Source organism: Pan troglodytes, chromosome 5 (genome assembly GCF_028858775.2).
Source record: "Pan troglodytes isolate AG18354 chromosome 5, NHGRI_mPanTro3-v2.0_pri, whole genome shotgun sequence".
Classification (NCBI taxonomy): Eukaryota; Metazoa; Chordata; class Mammalia; order Primates; family Hominidae; genus Pan; species Pan troglodytes.
Window position 1 is genome coordinate 123,609,133 of NC_072403.2, and position 18,439 is coordinate 123,627,571.

Below are 18,439 nucleotides of genomic sequence, written 5' to 3' on the forward strand. Positions count from 1 at the left end.
TTGGGAGAGTTCACAGTGAAACAAAGTGGAAAACCCTTAATAGACTGGATTAAGAATAAATTCTTAATAGACTGGGATGAATGCAAGTGACTAGACATCAACCATTTTGACCTCACCGAGCCCTGGTCTTCCTCATTTAAAATAAAGTTAATAATCATCCGTGCTTCAAGCAAGAGAAAGGAGAGGGCTGTGGATTTATTCAGTTATCAAAGTTTGTCCACAGAAATAACAACACAAACACCCACCACTGCTGGGCTGGCTTGTTCTTTCTTCCTACCACAAGTATTTCTGGAGTATTCCCCAGTGCCTGGCACTGCACTCGGTGCCAGGAGGACGAAAGTGAACACAGTCTCTGGCAGTCATGGAGCTGGAAGCTTAGTTTGAGGGAGATAAAATAAATGAATGGCTATTATATATGTCAACTACAATAAAGTGCTATGAAGAATAATAAGATGGGGTACAAGGACAGATTTTGTGGGACTCTGTAACCTGTACTAGGATTTTGGATTCCATCCTAAGCGCAACAGAAAGTCACTGGGCTGTGAGCAGAAGTGCGATGACTTCCCACGTCATTCTTTCCCCTTGTCTTTTAAAACATGGAAGATAACACATCATTACCTTGAGAATGACTTATGATGAGACAGAATGGGAAAAGTGTTTTGACTTTTCAAAACTCTTCAAAAGCATCGTGACATTTCAAGGCCCATGGGTGTCTATCAGCAATTAGCAATTGGGTAGATGATGCTTCCATTGTCACTTCTGTCATGTTTACTTAACGAATGGCTCTGGGTACATTTGTACTATTTTAGCACACTTCTCACATGTGAATAATACCAATAATTTCGGTAACAAAGCAGTAAAACTTAGCATATTCCAACCTGCAAAGCTCAAACATTTCTATGAGAAATGCATGAATTATTTTTCTGAGTTTATTCTTCCCCATGTCCTTCCTTTCTTTCCAAGCATTTTGTGTGTCTCCCCTGTGGGCTCTTCTTCTTGCTTGGGCTTACTCAAGCAAGTTTTCTGCCTCTCCTGAGTAGCTAGGATGCTAGGTGTGCACCACCATGCCTGGCTAATGTTTAATTCAATTTAATTTTTTTTTTTTTTTGAGACAGTCTCACTCTGTTGCCCAGGCTGGAGTGCAGTGGTGCGATCTTGACTTACTGCAACCTCCACCTCATGGGTACAAGCAATTCTCCTGTCTCAGCCTCCTGAGTAGCTGGGACTATTGGTGCACGCCACCATGCCTGGCTAATTTTTGTATTTTTAGTAGAGACGGGGTTTCACCATATTGGTCAGGCGCTCTTGAACTCCTGACCTCAGGTGATCCACCCGCCTCGGCCTCCCAAAGTGCTGCAATTACAGGCATGAGCCACTGCACCTAGTTTAATTTTATGTTTTGTAGAGATGGGATCTTGCTATGTTGCCCAGGCTAGTCTCGAATTCCTGGGCTCAAGTGGTCCTCCTGCCTTGGTCTCCCAAAGTGCCGGGACTACAGATGTGAGCCACCGTGCCTGACCTAACTTGGTTCTTGCTACCCCAAACACAGTTAATCTAGTTCAGTTTGCTTTACTATAACCTGTGTCCTGCACTTAGCATGCTCACACTTGTTTCTTTTACATTGGCTTTGGAAATGCTCTCTTTCCCTTCACCTGCTTAGCTAAAGCCTCCTCAGCTCCAGTCCCACCTCCTTCATGAAGCCATCTGTGATTACTCCAGCCTTCACTAATCTCTCCAATGCACCTAGCGCCAGTGCTAGAAACAACAGTTTAATGCTTGATAATAGCAGCTACCACAATAGCTAAACATACACTGAGCGCTTGCTAAGTGTCAGGCATGCAAAGCACTGTGCACATGAGGTGGATGCCAGCAATAGTCTTGTTCTACAGATGAGAAAACGGAACACCAAGAGGAAAGCAATGTGCCAAACAAAGTGTAGATGACAGAACTGGGATTTGAACCGAAGGTGCCAGAGCCTGACTGCATAAACACTATACACTGTTCCACTGTGTCCATGTCTCCTCTGTGTCCTTTTACTAGTTCTTTCATAAGTTATTTTAAAAATCTCCTTAAATAGAATGCAAATCCTTTGAGGTTGGAGACACATATTTCTTCACAGCAACTTGCCTAAGGCTGGTTAAACAGCAATAAATGCTCTAACTAGCTAAAGGGTCCAGCCAGGCAGTAAGTTATCTGACACCCTGACGGTCAAAGTAATTCTCTTCCTTTACACAGACTTAATCAAACTAAACGCAAAGAGTGTCAATACAGTGGTGTAATAAACTAATAATTTTCTTCACTCTTAAAAGTTATAGGAATAAAATCTTCCTTTCATATGACAGCACAGCCTGACTGATGCTCTCGGTTTTTCAGTGCCAACAGGATGACTGCCCAAAGTCATTATGTCAGGATGGCCCATCCCAAGCCCCAGGCCACATTCCAGTTAATGAAGTCCCTCTATCCCTAGTGGCCAGGTAATCTGTTTTTCACTTCTGCCTCAAATAGAAATAGCTTACTTGACTCAGTTACTTCCTGTTCTTTATGTGTTTTCATACATTAAGATGATGGCATGGGCATTTCAAATGCTCTAATGAAGACCGCAGATACTTTTGCTGCCAAATCACCTCCTGCAGTAAGAGTACATAAGCCGGCCAGGAAACGAGGAGTGGATGCTCTTCAGTGACAATGCAAAGTGGTCCGATTGTGGGCTGAGCTGGGATTGAGTGGTCACTTGTGGAAGGACCACTATGATCATTTAGGAAAGGAGCTTCCGAGTCAGGTATCCCTGTGCTTGCACACTGGATTTGCTGGTTGATCATTTAAAACGTCCCTAAGTCTCAGTTTCCTTGTCTGTAAACTGGGGATGATAACCTCCTAAGGTTGTGGTGGGAAGAACAGTTGATGTAAAAGGCTCAGCACAGCGTCTGGTACCTGGTAATAGCTGAATAAATGCCAGCTGTTATTTTATTCAGATAGTAAAGGCCTAAAGTCACTGAGTTGCACTGGCAAATGCCATCAGCAATGCCAAAGCTCTCCAAACATCAGAAGAGGAAAAGAAGATGAAAAAACCCTCCTCATCAAAACACTCATCAACCAATCACTAAGAATCTTCTGAGGGTCCATGATGTCTCCAGCACCCTGTGAGGCGCTCCTGGGAAAACCAAGCACAGGTTGCCTCCGCCCTTGGGGTTTCTAGGCAGCCAGGGAGACAGACCTCACAGGCAAACCCAACAGAGAACTAAATGGTGGCACTGCCTTTAGGAAGAAGAGGGCTCAGCAGAGAGAGGAAAAGAGAACATAAGCAGGAGATGAGGGCTTCAGGGAGAGGCAGCCACACTGGAATGATGCAGCATGACCCATGGCTCTCCCTGCGGTGGGGAGGGTCATGGCAGGGGCCAGGACAGGCCTGGGTGGGCCCAGCTCACATCACCGGAGAGCTGAACTGCCAAGTCTCTCTCTTTTTTATTTTTCCTGGTGACCAGGCCAATTCCATAGTCTCAGAGAATATCCCCTCTGGCTAAAAAACTAGGCCAAGGTGGAGAAGGTGAAGTCAGTATTGAATAAAAGAAGCCAAATCCTTCCTACAGAGAATCTGAGCTGTGCCCTAATAGCATTTTCAAGGAGGAAACCCATTAACTTCAACAATAGACACTGTTTTTCTGAACCAAAGAGCCACCCAGAGCCCTTTTTAATTATAAAGCCACTAACTCTGCAAATTATTATATCCAATATTTAATAGTATGCAATAATTCAACTTGAAAGTTACTCTGGGTAATAAAACAAACAAACAAAAAAATCACAAACAATGCCAATAACAGAAATTTGGTTTACAGGAGGGGGAGGTGACAAGGCGGTACCAGGACAGGATATCCTGTGAAAGAAGCAAAATCAAAGCTGACCTGACCTGGAACTTTGTGGTTATTTAAACAAAACAATGATTTCAAACCCAATGAAACTTGGCAAAGCAAAACTCAGAATTTTCACACTAGACCAAAGGAATGACTTTCAGATTTCCCAAATGCTTCTGAAGTAATACAACTGGGTGTTTTCCAGTTATCCCCAGTGACGCACTCTGTTGAAACTTCTACTTCAAGTTCATAAAGTTTTAGCATCATGTTTTTTTGAAAAGTATATGTTACAATGGGTTAAGATCATATTCCATCTGAAATTTCATAATGTTGAGCAAGAAGTTTGAGAAGGAGGGAGGTTGGGAGGAAGGAGGAATGCTGTCCCACCGGGGATGTGAGTGGAGAAGGGACAAGTTAGGCCAAGGAGGACAAGAACCAAGGAGTGGAAGGTGGGCCCGAACATATTGCAAAGATAAGGTTGATTAAGTAGGCACAGATCCAAAGTGTGGTTGAGTGGAATCCATGGAAGGAATATTCAGGCTGAGAGGGGTGAGGAAAGTTCCAAGAGAGCCCAGAGTTCAAGACTGGACAGAGAAGAGACAGAAGAAGGTCCATCAGTGGGTATTAAAAATTGAACCCAGGACAACTAGAGGACACAGGGGAGTAGGCTCAGCTACCACAGAGAATGCAGGGGCAAGGCTGGACTCCAGGTATTAATCCTGGGGTTTTGCAGTCGGGGAAGGATAGGCAGGATAAATTGTGGAAGGGCATTCGATCCAGACATGGAGGCTACCAGAAGGTAAACTGTGACATTCCTTCCAAATATCCCTAGAGGAGCCAGGAAGTGAAGGGAGGAAACTCTGGGCTGCTTGCCTTTCTCCATCACCCTCCTTGCAACGGGGACCAATGACAAACCCAGGGTAACTTATGGGGGCAATGCAAAAGTAGAGGATAACATTAATGGGCATCTCCTGAAACTGTGGGTATTTAGTCCTTTTAAGAAGGAAATCTGAGAACCATCAAAGGGACTTTCCTTGGAGTACAGACTGTGTTATGGAGGCTTATTTAAGTGGTTATCTTGGGTGGGACTGAAGAAAAAAGGAGCCTTGCTTGCTGTTCTAGAATACTGAGGCTTTGAATAATTCCAATTATCCTTCCAGTTTTTGAAGAGCCAGAAAGGAAGCAATATCAGAATAAAAATTCTGTAACTTGATTACCTCTGTAAAGAGAAAACAAAACAAAACAAACAGAATAAAAATTCTGATTCACAGCTTCAACAGCATAAATGCTATGTTTGTGGACTTTGAATCCAGAACAAAAGACAAGAGCTTTGTAACCAACTGCACACTGCTGCCCAGGGTGGTGAGAGGAACTCACCTGAGTGATCAACGGATGTGTGGGATGTAGCTCAACACAGAAATGATGCCAAGAATCCAGCCACCCCCAGAAGGGGCAGAGGGCCCGTGTCAGTCTGACTTCATGCCACATGATGAGCTGAGCTGCACGGGTAGCACTGGGTTTGGGGATACTGTGTGGGAACAGTTGGAGGTCACGGGGTTTGATTGGGAGCTCAGAACGTATCAAAGGATAATAGGATATACAGAAGACAAACACCACTTTGGGGTGGCTTTTTCAAACCGCTCCCCTTTTCAATCTGGTACAGTGTCTGTGCCAATGGGGGAGCCACCCTGGGGATGGCAGAGCAATGCCACTGAGCCCCCTCCTTTGGCTGTAAGAAATGAGGCTTCAGAACTTGGGGCAGTTTACAAATGTACTGCGTGTCCATGATTACCCAGATGATGCAAATGCGGGAGTTCCTTTTGCCAGCAAGGCAAGACAAGGAAGCCAACTGACATTTTTGATGTTTGATGGCAGTCTACAGTTCCTATTTACACACTTTAAAATCACAGAGGGTGACCATCTGCTTCCTTCTTGATGATTACCAAGAAACGTGGGCTGCACAGACTGAGGACTTGCTCTTGACCATTCATAAACAACCATCAAAAGGCTCTGCCCAAAACAGCACAAAGGAGAAAGAGATGCTCACACAGAATACAAAATGGGACTGACCAGCACAGATAAAGGGGAAAGGTGTGCAAAGAAGCTGGGCTTGAGGTGACCACTGCTTACCTCCAATCCATTTGTATCCTCTGGGCAGAGTCAGAGCTGCCCGAGGGTGGGAATGAAAGAAATTGGTCCCATCTCCGACCTGAAACAGTTTTAATCTTTAAAGAGAGACTGTAGTAGGAAAGGGTGATTTACAGTCCCTTTTCTTTTAATTTTAATCTTTGGCTTTCAAAACACCCTTTCCTGGAGGAAAATGGATGCGCTCTGCAATTCATCTCCATTTCCCTGCCAATTTGACCTGCTCCCCGTAACTATTAATCTGGGCCCCGAAGCTCCACGGTGGCTCAGCAGATAAACAAAGCCGTCCCTCCCAGAAACGAGGTGGAAGCTCAGAGCTTGAAGCGACAGAATACAAATGAAGGAGCTTTTCTGCTTAGTGACTGAAGTGTACCAAACTCGGATCCGGGAAGCTTGATTACAAGCAGCACGGTTCAGGCATGCGACTCAGCTCAGCGGGAAAGCCGTGTCTGACCTCGGAGGGCAGGGCATTCTGTCGGGCAAGTCCCCTGGGGTCTCTCCCTAGACAGCCCTCAGGATGATAGACTCTCAATGTGGGCTGGGGAGGTGGGGGTTGGCATGGTCATTTTATGGCGGCACCACTGAGTTGGGAACACACTAGTCGGTGCTTAAGACAATGGCTTGCATTTTAAAGGGTTTGCTTTTCATGAAAGGATGGTTTGCTTCTCTAGCATGGGAAGAATTAGATTAAATTCAGTAATTAAAAAGGTTTTTTTTTTCTTCCCTTTCTCTCTCCTGATATTTGCTGTTCAGGTCACAGCACGCTGTGCGGGAATGGCAATGCTGTTGTTGACAGAGAACAAGAAATTCATGTGCTGACGGGGGCAGAGGGAGTGCATCTCATGGCGAGATCAGCCTTGATCTGCCACCGGATTACAGGGGCCTCAGAAGCGGCTGATTAATAATTCTGCAGGAGCCCTTGAGCTGGAAAGCTGGCGCTCTGAGTCTAATAATCCCCAGTCATTGTAATACAAAGGAAGGACAGGAATTGAATTCACAGTTCTGGATTGTGAAATTCAAAATTCGAAAGAAACAGGGATCCACTTCTTCCTGAGTGTGTTTGTCAACCTAGCTGCATGCTTGTTTGTGTTAAATGGCTACTGTGCTTTTTGAATCTAAAATCTGATTATATTCAATTAGTAGAGGCATCTGGGATTTCTAATACACAAAGAGTTATTAAAGTAACAAATCTTTCTAAAATATGTTTTCTATGAAAGAATGTGTTAATTTATGCGGTAACAATTTTTTAACATGAAATAATTAACATGAAAACTGCAACAGTTAGTAATTCTTCGTAGTCTAATTTATACTTGAATTTTCCTCCAGACAATAATCTATTCAATTTAAACCCTCAATACTGGGAGCATTTGAACAGACACATTTTTCTTCTTCTATTTAATACATAAGCCTAAACTTACAGCAGTCTTATACAAAGACCCGAATGTTCCTATTTTTATTTACAGTCCAAAGATCCAAAGATTATGTTTCCTTGACATTTGCTTCATTAATTTTGAACTTAAAAAACAAGCCAACCAAAACCATAGAGCAACCCCAGTTCCTGTCCTTCATGAGGATTCAAATCAGGAGAAAGGATGATAGAGGCAGAGCCTCCATGTGGAAGGAGCCCTGATGGGAGCGATCAGGAAAACCCAAAGTGGGGTGTGTGTGTGTGTGTGTGTGTGTCTGTGTGTGTCTATGTGTGTGTCAGAGAGAGAGAGAGAAACACAGCTATTGGCATCCATTGGATCAATAATATTATAATAATATTACCATTACTACTATTGCCAACTACCACTATCAGCTCAGTGTTGGCTTTGTGCCAACTGCTTTATGGTTATTCACAGGGAAGCCATACAATTCTACGATATAGATAACTATTATTATCCCTATTTTAAGAGGAAGAAATAAAAGCTCAGACAGGTTAAGCAACTTGTTCAAGGTCTCACAGTGAATTGGCAGCAATGCTAGGATTTATACCAAGACACTTTGATCTCATGGGTCACGCTCTTAACCAGTCCAGGCCCTGCCCTCTTTGGGAGGGGACTGAGGTGTACGTGGGAAGAAGAAAAGAGGTCAAGCTATCAAAAAAAAAAAAAACAAAAAACAAAAAACAAACCAAAATAAAACAGAACAAAAAAACTCCAAAGTGTTGTGGGGAGAAGCTGGAAGAAGTGAATAATACCAACAACTTCTACTAATTGTCTTCCTGAATTCTTACAACCACCTTAAAGGTAACCAACACCAATCCTATTTTATGATGAGAAAGGTGAGGCTCAGAGGGGCCAGAACTTATGCTCTAGGAATACGGCGTCAGGATGTGAACACAGGCTTATCTAGCTCCAAAGCTCTTGTGCTTCCCATCACTCCAAAGACAATCTTGGAGTGTGCAAGGAATATCAATGCAATAAACAACCCTTTCTGGAGGTTCCTGCAGCCACAACAGCATTTGATTCCCAGAAAGAGCCATGCACATTGATGAGAGACAGCAGGAGAGCATGTCTCACAAGAGTGTGGGGGGGTTGGTGACCTTGGTTATTTCCATTGCTGTAAACAAATATTTATTAAATACTACTATGTGCTCTGTGTCTACAAGGGCCCGCTGCTAGTCTTTAAACTAAATCACTTCTATAGAGAAGCAGTAAGACCGACTCCACAGATACTCGGGAGAACTGCTCCAGCCGTGCTCATGCAGCGTGTGTGTGCTCATGCAGCGTGTGTGTGCTCATGCAGTGTGTGTGTGCTCATGCAGCGTGTGTGTGCTCATGTGTGCTTGTGTTGATGTGTGTATGCACATGCCTCAGTGAAAATGCTGAGAAGGCCCATCTGATATTCAGACTTCACAAGATTAAAAACAAGAGAGGCAGCGCAGAGGCAAGGATAGTTCTCAACAGAGAGTGCAAATATGAGAAAACAGGCAAGTTGGCCGGAGATGAGGACAGTGGATGTGTGACTCCCAGCTGTGTCCGGGGTGGAGGGGCCCTTGGAACATGCAGGTATATCAAAGTGGTGACTGCCCAGATCCACTGACTGGCCCAGGCTATAAAATAGGGAGACGGTATTTTTTTTCTTGAAAGATTGATTTTTTTCTCTATTTATTACTAATAGTGATTCTCTTTAAAAACTTTTTAGACTGTTTTCAAGGAAAATGTATGTCAAATACAAAAAGTTGAGGTTATAAGGATGATTTTTAATTTCACAACTCTCAAAGAACTTTTATAGATAGCCCATGTAAGTTTCACATTAATGATGTGAGGTGATCATTTTTATTACCACCATTTTACAGATGATAAAAATGAGGCTCAAAGAGCTTAAGTAACTGGCCTGCGGACACCAAGCTTGTAAGTGACAGAGCTGATTCAAAGCCAGGGATCCTAACGTCCAACCCCTGGTTCCTCAGTCTCACTAGGCTGCCTCACTAGCAGCTTAGAGGGAAGTACAGTACTGGCAAATGACACACTAAGTGTGTATTCTCCTTTTTAAAAATATGTCCACAAAATCTGTTAGGCAGTAACTGCAATTGCTAACCTAGGTTTGCCCTGTAATTACCAATTCCACTGGAGAACATAGCCCAGAGAGACGAGGGCATGTGTGCATCACCACAGCAGCCGTATTTATAATGGCCCCAATTTGGAAATAACCCCAAATGTTCAGGAACAGTAGAATGGAGGCTCTGTGATATATTTGTACAGTGGAATACTACTCAGCCATGAAAAGAACTACTGTTCCATGCAGCAATATGGAAGAATCTCACAGACATAAGAATGGGAAAGAAGCCAGACACAAGAGTAATACTATAGGATTCATGTCTGTGATGTTCATTTACAGGCAAAACTTACCAATCTATGGTGAAAAGGGGAAAAAAGGCTATTTGTGGGGGTGGTTACTGACTGGGAGTGGGAATAAGGGGTCTTCTGGAGTGCTGGAAGTATTCTGTATCTTTATCTTCGGGGTGGATTCAGGGGCATATATGTACGTAAAAATTCATTGGGCTGCACACTTCAGATTTGTTCGTTTTACTGTATGTGTGTTATAGCTCAATAAAGAACAAAAAGGTATCCACAAAACGAAGTTATGCTTACACACAGCCATGTCTGTCTGAACTTGTTAGGTTTAAATCAACATTAGTCGGCATTGAAAGCTCATGAAGAAAAAACTAGAGTCTGCAGAGGATTTTCCCACTGCTTCTCTCCCGCTTGTGCGATCTCTGAAGGAAGTGAGGGCTGGAGGGGCTGTGAATTTCCAGAAGCAAGGCTTGTGACGTTGCCTATGTCGGGGGTCACAGGAGACAGGTGTGGTATGGACAAGAAGATGGACAGCAGATCCTTGTGGTGCCTGTGGTGAGTTCTGGAATGATTCTGGGAAGAAGGTGCAGTGGTGGGGTAGGGAGGCGGCTGTGACCAGAACTCAGGGGAGGGCTGGAAGGCTGAGGGCCCAGCTGTGGCAGTGAGACCCAGTGAGGGCACCCCGACTCATCTTTCTGGGCTTGGAGGACCAAGACAACCACCTCAATGAGCTCAACAGATCCAAACCCAAATGCATCCTCTTTCTCTGAAAGTAAGATCTTCCCAAGTACTCATTTCTGTTATTGGTAATGCCATTCTCACAATCACCTGCATCTGACTACTTGGGAATTATCTTTGATTCTTCTCTCCCTTTCCTGAATAGTGTTTGAGACTTTCCATGTATCTACAATCCATTCACTCATTTGTTTATTCCCCAAGAACTTAGTATTGTACCAGATATACCAACAGTAACAAGCAACATTTATCACTATGTGCTGGGTACCCTGTTAAACACTTTACATGCATTGTTTCACTTAATCTTTGCAAAAATGCATACAGCAGACAAAATGTCTTTCCATTTTACAGATGAGTAAACTGAGGTATGCAAAAGTTAAATAACTTGCCTAAGGCCCCAGAACGTCAGGTGGTAGCGCTGGATTTCAAAACCAGTTCCATCTGACTTCAACAATCCCCCACGTCTTCCTCCTCATGCTTGCTGACTGTCGTGCAGTCTTAGGCTTCTTGATATCAGTAGCTCCTAGTAAAGTCCTTTCATAGATAAGGCACTCAAATAACTGATGTTGGCATTATTTAGAGACTCTGATTGGGCAGAATTTAGCAAAGTGTTTGTAACTAAAGATGAACTATCTGCTGTAATTGAGTGAGATGTCCAGAGAATAGAGAATAAGCAATCGCCCCAAATTTCTAGTTGCTTCTAGAGTGCTGTCAGTGGAAGACCACCTCACAGGCTCAGGGCCTGGCCTTGACCACCTCCCTGACATGGGCTGCTGCTCAGTCCTGGGTAGCTGGGATGGTGCGAAGTAAGGAGCACAGGAAGGACTGTGGAACCCAGCTCCACACTCCAATTCTGCTTGTGCCCTATGCAATGCCACCTCATCTGCCCAAGGGGTGACAGATATTTCAGTGCATGCTGAGATGGGAAACTCACAACTGTTTTGAAAACAATTGTCATTCATGGTCCTAAAATATCTGTGTTTGGTGCATGTTTCCGAATGCCGCCCGCATTCCCATAATCAAGATGCAGCATGGCTGTGGCCTGTGGGTAACATAAAACCCGACTTGCAAATATTATTAGGCATGCGGACCAGCTGTCTGGAGGAGCTGATTAATTCCCAGCAGAAACTTCAGCACACAGCACACATGCCATCTGCAGAGTACACCAGCAGACACACACCAGGCCCTTTCTGCCTCGTAAAGCAGCCAGGGCAGGGCAGGCCCTCGGGAGGAATTTTATAAACAGCTGGGTTGTCCCAGTGCTGGAAAAGGAAGGTCTCTCCAACTCCCTCATACAGACACACTAGAAGGTGCTCCTTAAAAACAGTCCCATAAAATAAAGGGGAAAAGGGATGTATGACTAATCCTCTCTATCTTTATTTTCTGTTCTTTTGATCACTGATTTGATGAGACGTGGTCAGCATAGCTTAGAATGGTAGATGCAACAGGGTCAGCCATTTCTGGATTCAAATCCTGGCTCTGCTATTTTCCTAGCTGTGTGACTTTGTACAAGTTACTTAACCCCTCTGAGTCTATTCCTATTGTTTCCCTGCTTGGTCCTCATGTTTCCCCTCAGGCCTGGCACTTGGAAGGTGTTTTATAAATGGCTCTGCCACTCCCTACCCCTCTGCTGCAGGACAGCATGTCTTTTATTCTCCTGGGACATCCTGGGACCTGCCTTGCCAAGCTTCATTTTTCCCCCCCAGTTCAGCTCTCCAGTTCACTTACTTCTTACTTCTCTCTTTCTAGTGTTTGGCATGGATTTGAAGGTGTTTGGGAAAGGGAGGAAAGAAGAAAAATGTTTGAAGAAGGAAGGATGGGACCCTCGATTTGGAAATTAAGTAAGGAAATGCAGTACAAAGGCTAAAAGAACAAGGTTGGCCTTTTGAAAGGGGCTCTGACGGCACCTGGGGACATGATGGTGCAGCTGGGCAGCCGGCAGAAGGGCAATCAGGACAGCTAATGCAGAGGAACGGCTGGGGGCCAGGCTGAGGGCAGCAGCCTGGGACCCGCTCAGGGCAGCAGCCTGATGGGAGGGGAACCAGCGAGGGTGCCAATCACCTAGGGCCACAGCCTGAGGAGCCTCACTCCAGTGAATAAGGCGTGGACTAAACCCCCAGGCCCTATTAACAGCACCCCTGCCAGCATCCTCTGGCTCCTGGCCTGGCAACCTTTTCATTTACCCATGGTTCATGAGCGTTAACCACAAACCCTGTAGAGTTCAAAGTCCAGGAAAAGGGGAAAAACTCGACTCACACACAGAAGGGTGAGCACACGGCTCTATTCTAGCCCTTTCCTTAATCAAATATTCATGTCTCACAACCTTCGCCCACTGAGGAGCTGGGATCTGACAGACTTGCCTCAGGATAAAGTCCCTCATTCAGGGCAAGTCTCAGATCCACTGGCGCTCAGGTCCTCTCGGCTCACCTTGCCTCAAATTCACATGCACATTCCTCTCTGGACGGCCAGTGCCAATCAAAGCTGCAGTGCGCCTTTGATTAGAGATACAGCATGCCATCTGGCCCAGCACCGGGGGTGTATGTGTGTGTGTAACGCACGGGCATGCTTGCTGTGTGGGCATTTGGCTCCAGGACAAGAACTGCCACGTGTTGGGGAAATTCAAATAGCTGAGCTGTCTGACCGACATGTAATTCAGCATTTGGACAGTATCGGTAGCAGCCAGGGTCTTAGTTTAACATTTTTCCTCATTACTTGAGGCTGCTAAGAATGCTTCCATTCTCAGAGTCAAATGAAGGGAGAGGATAATTGGCATGAAATGAAAGAATCAAGAGGAGGAGGAACAGGGGCAAGAGAAGGAGAAGGAAAAAGAGAAAGAAAAGGACTCCAGAGCTGGCCATTATGAAATGCAGTAGAAAGCATCACCCTGTAATACATTCCAGTCACTGCTCCGCTTTGCTTGGGATGACTAGGCTTTGGTTAGAAACACCAACAATGAAAGTTCCCCCTTGCCCCAGCTATAAACATTATATTCTACATGAGGAGCCTATACTCGATTGCAAACCACATACTTAATCACACACTTTTACCTGGTGACCACTTTGTCAGTATCTGGGAAGAAGGAAAATATTCCTAAAAACTCCTTTCTAGTATCTGGTGCTCTAATAGCACCTGAAAAGCTGCCCCACTGGAATGGCTGCTGAGTTGGGATATATTTTACTTAAAGGCTAATTTCTATAAATTTTTGCAGAGGGTGGGATGGCGGGGATGATGAAAGGAGGTAGAGATTTTCGAGTAACTATGCTGTTACCATCTGTAGTCTAAGTCCTCTCTCCACTCTCCCTCTCCCTGCTCTGGACCCATAAGGATTCATCGCTGAGCTCCTGTGACCTCTACTTCTGGTTGGGTCTGGCAGAAGACCCAGAAGTGGGCTAAAGAGTGGGGTTGGGTGTGAATCCCCAGATCCATCCCTGACGTCTCTCTTTACTGAGGAGGCCCTCTCTGTGCAGTGGCCCATTCTGACTTCTTGTGCCCACTGCTCTGCCCCCTTGCCTTTGAGGCCTTAGTTCTGTTGCTGTTACAAGCTCCGAGACACTGCACCATGCCCTGTTGGCTTTCTGAAACCCTGCCTGTGCCTTTGTAAAAAACACAGGCATGTGAGAATGTGAGAATAAATGTGGTCTCTTTCTCCAAAAACAGAGTATTCTAGGCCTGGATGCTGTGAGGAGACCAGCATGAGCCAAGAGGACCACAGCAGCAAATACCAATACCCACCCACCCACCAAAAACCAATATCTCATCCCTCCACTGGGCCCACAACAGTCTCCCACCTGCAGAGCTGTCAAATTCCTGCCAGATCAAGGTGTCCAAACCAAGCTGAAGAATGACATTTCAAGTATTTTCTGAAGGAAGGGAAGGGAAGGAGGAAGGAAGGGCTGTGCAGTAAGTGACTGTTCTCACAGCTGTGATCACGAGCCATTGTCATTCAAGTGCCCACCTTGTCTTGCTGTGTACTCATTGTCTTCGATCAATCGGGCCAATCCGAAGTCAGCAATCTTGCATATGAGTCCATTCCCCACTAGAATGTTTGCTGATCGCAGATCTCTATGGATATAATTCATGCGCTCGATGTAAGCCATTCCTGCAGCCACCTGTGGAAACCCAGGGAACAGGACATGTTACACCACGACCCAATGTACTTAGACACGTCATTAAATCTATGGCACATCAAGTTACCCTGCAGGGCCTACCTGTGCTGCCATGTCCACAAGATTTGGTAATTTCAGAGCTCTTCCTTCTCCATCTTTTAAGAAATCCAGTAAACTTCCTATGAACAAAACATAAAATCATTTCAATTTACTTTGAAAGATAATTCCCAACAGAGAGCTGTATTTGGTTTTCTTATTAAAAGTAATAAGGTAGTCAAATGGAATAATGCCATCCACATGGGGGGAACAAAAAGGTTTATATAAAAAAGCAGGGTAGAAAAAAGTATAGGCATGGAGAAGTAACAGTTTTACCTTTTAAAAACAAACAGCATTAATTCCATTTCTAGGAATAACAACATATATTTGATAAAACTAGAAGAAATGGGACTCAATCTCCCTGTGTGTCATAAAGAGGAACCTATGAAGAACTGCACCTCTTCAATCCCATTCCCCAATCACCCCTGCACAAAGAATTGATGTGGGGAAAATACAGCCCAGCTGAGTGGTCCAAAACTGTGGTCCTGGGACCAGCAGCTACAATAACACAAGGGAACTTGTTAGATATGCAAATTCTCAGGTCCCATCCCAGATCGAGTAAATCAGAAACTTTGAAGGTTGGGTCCAGAAACTTGGGTTTTAAGAAGGCCTACAGGTGATTCTAATAATACAAGGTAAAGTTTGAGACTCACTAGCTTAGCTTATTTACAGATTTTGAATCAAGAAAAGACAATCTGAAGAATATGGGTGGGGCAGATGGTTCCCCTTAATTAGATCATAGCCAGCCAAGCCTTAAATCAGACATCTGAAACGAAACATTGGAAGCTTCAGAGCCACTATTATAACACAGCCTAAGAAGGCTTAGAACTAACACCAAAGCAGGGATAATCATTTGCAGAAGCTGGAGGCTTATGATGGTCATCAGTGATATTTTATGCTTTAATCACAAAGTTATTTACAAAATAACCCTGGATACAAAGGACAAACAGTTTGCCAGAAAAAAAAATTCCCATTAAATTTTAAAAGAAAGTACATGGAAAAGAAAAATTACACTGGTATCCTCGGATAAACAATGTATTGCCTTTTAAGGCTGTTTCTTGTTTGGTTCATCTATTTTTCCAAAACAAAATGATCTCTGGCCTTATCCCTAACAATGCTGGTTTGATTAGAAAGACAGAGGGGTTGTAGGGGAGAGAATGTGAGAATAAATGTGGTCTCTGAAAGCATGTAATTTCATCGCCTGACGTTTAAGAAGAGAGCTGGAAATAAAAAAGATGTTGAAATGATGGAGACTAAACTTAGCTTAGAGACCAGTGTCTGATATTAATTGTTTAGCCCTGCAAAAAGGAAATGTAACAAAAGCTACTACATTCAAAATAACAGCAAACTATCATAACCCTCCGTACCACCCCGATATTAAAAATGAATGTTTTAATTATGGAGAGGAGCTTGAATTTCTGACACACATAACATGTAAAAAGTATTTGGCATTTCATAAGGATTTGGGGTGGGGTAAACTCAAGGTTAGTCTGTTTTAAAAAATGTTTTCATTAACGAGCACATAACTGGTGGTTCCTAATGGGCATACTTGACCCAGGCAGAAACTAGAAAAGCAGCAAGTAGGAAACTTCCATTTCTCTCCCCTAAACAACCCCTTAAGGCACTGTGAGATGGAGACAGGAGAGGTGTTGCCCAACCTTTGTTCATATACTCGGTGACGATGTAGATGGGCTCCTCAGACACCACTGCATAGAGCTGGACCAGCTTGTCGTGCTTCAGCTTCTTCATGATCTGCGCTTCCTCAAGGAATGATTCGGGGGACATTGTGCCTGGTTTAAGAGTCTTTATGGCTACTTTTGTGTTTCCATTCCAGGTACCTACAAACATCCCAGAATATGAAGTCAAACCAAAGATCTTCTTTTGATGGAAAAAGGTTTTGACCACCAGCTATTTGCATAAGATTAGATTTTCAATTTAAAACACTTAATACAGTTTTTGTTGAACAAAGACATTCAATTGCAAGGACTCTGTCAAGTATTTTAACAGAAAAAATGAGTTTATTTGTGGTTATGGCTAAGATGGCTATATTAAGATTTATAACTCAATAAAATTTTTTTAAATTTTGATATATTACCACTCTCTCTTTTTTTGGCTCAGTCATATGATTACACATTTATACCAAAAGCTCTGCACCGTACAGTGATGAAAGTCCAGGGGTTGGAACAGGCCTGGCCATCTAATAGCTGTCCCTTAGGGAGTACAGTGTGCATGGAAGAAATTAGATTATTTAAGTTTATGGGGTGTGCCATTTAAAAATATGGCACCACATGAGGATGTCTGGAAATTACCTCTAGACTTTCAATGTCTGCAATGGACAAGTTACTTGACTGAGTCCTTGCACAGGTGTGCCAAGCATGCTGATAAGCACTGGCAAGGAGCTCACAGTCTGCTTGCCAATACTTCAACCAGGTAAGGCAAATTCCTCAGCTTTACTGATGGCTAGCCACAAGAACAATGGCTTCTATCAGGTAGGTAGACAGGGGAAATTAAACAGCAGCTGAGAGGGAACAGAAATATTTAAATTTAGCATGTTAAAAAAAAATCTAGCAAATCTGAAGGCAAGGCCTGGATTATGATTGTCCTCAGTTACCTCATCTGTAAAATATAGGAATGGAACTGGATTATCTTTTGGGTCTCTTTCAGCCCCAGCATTCAAAAAACAAAACCACACCTAGGTTCTATGTGTATTCCATTATTAGACCTATGATGCTTAAGAATAACTTTATAAAGGGGAAGAAATCTGCTAATTTAGATGATTTTCTATTTGAAAAAGACGACTGGTTTAAATTAAGATTTTTATATTTAATATAACTGACTTTGGAATTTAAGGATTCTGTAAATTGGAGTTCTTATTATCCTGTTAAAGACATGGTTCATACAATTACAACATGCAACCTACAAAATATAAATTATGAAAAAACAAGTGGCTTAAAGAAAAGTTCATTTAAACTTCATAAAATATCTGCCCACTAAGCATTCATGGGAAATTTGACAATTTATAAGTGATCTTTGCTATTTAAGAGTCAGCACCCAAAATTCTAAATACATTAAGATCTTCCTCTGTAATACAAACTTCGTTAATTACACAGACATCCATCCCAATTCTGATGGGCATGTTGTCTTGTGTTTATTGGAAAACAAAATGTGAACAGTATATGTAATGATTTAAAGTTGATATTTGTAAAATTTGAAAATAAATTTTCTAATAGGGTCCAATTCTCTGTGATTGTGTAATTTGACTAAAATCCTCTATTATTAGAGGGTGAATGAGGAAGAAGGAGGTCATATATTTTACGATACTTGAGATTAAGTCCAGAGAGAGATGGACACAATAATGTGGATTTATTAAACTAGCTAACTCATACATATGTATGTGTATGTCTGTCTACTACCTATTTATCCACCTAACATACCTACATACATCTTTGTAGTACTTATCATTTGCTGGGCTATGTTTTAAGTGCTTTAACTGTATTAACTCTTTTTTTTTCTTTTCTTGAGACAAAGTTTCGCTTTTGTTGCCCAGGCTGGAGTGCAACGGTGCGATCTCCGCTCACCGCAACCTCCACCTCCCAGGTTCAAGTGATTCTCCTGCCTCAGCCTCCTGAGTAGCTGGGATTACAGGCATGCACCACCATGCCCGGCTAATTTTGTATTTTTAGTAGAGGCAGGGTTTCTCCATGCTGGTCAGGCTGGTCTCAAACTC

The 18,439-nt window shown here is 43.3% G+C and overlaps 1 protein-coding gene and 1 long non-coding RNA gene across 10 annotated transcripts in view; one reads left to right on the plus strand and one right to left on the minus strand.

Moving 5' to 3' along the window:
• FYN (FYN proto-oncogene, Src family tyrosine kinase) overlaps window positions 1-18,439 on the minus strand; it is a 214,377-nt gene that overhangs the window by 19,147 nt on the left and 176,791 nt on the right. For all 9 annotated transcript variants that reach the window (XM_016956180.4, XM_063812640.1, XM_054686190.2 and 6 more), the window contains 3 exons: window positions 16,371-16,550; window positions 14,719-14,795; window positions 14,466-14,619 (listed from right to left, as the gene is read on the minus strand). In XM_016956180.4, the coding sequence (XP_016811669.1) occupies window positions 14,466-14,619; window positions 14,719-14,795; window positions 16,371-16,550 (411 nt within the window). The remainder of the gene's footprint in view (window positions 1-14,465; window positions 14,620-14,718; window positions 14,796-16,370; window positions 16,551-18,439) is intronic.
• LOC134810216 (uncharacterized) lies at window positions 6,073-7,193 on the plus strand. Its single transcript, XR_010157770.1, has 2 exons — window positions 6,073-6,472; window positions 6,747-7,193. It is a non-coding gene; the product is annotated as an uncharacterized LOC134810216 (long non-coding RNA).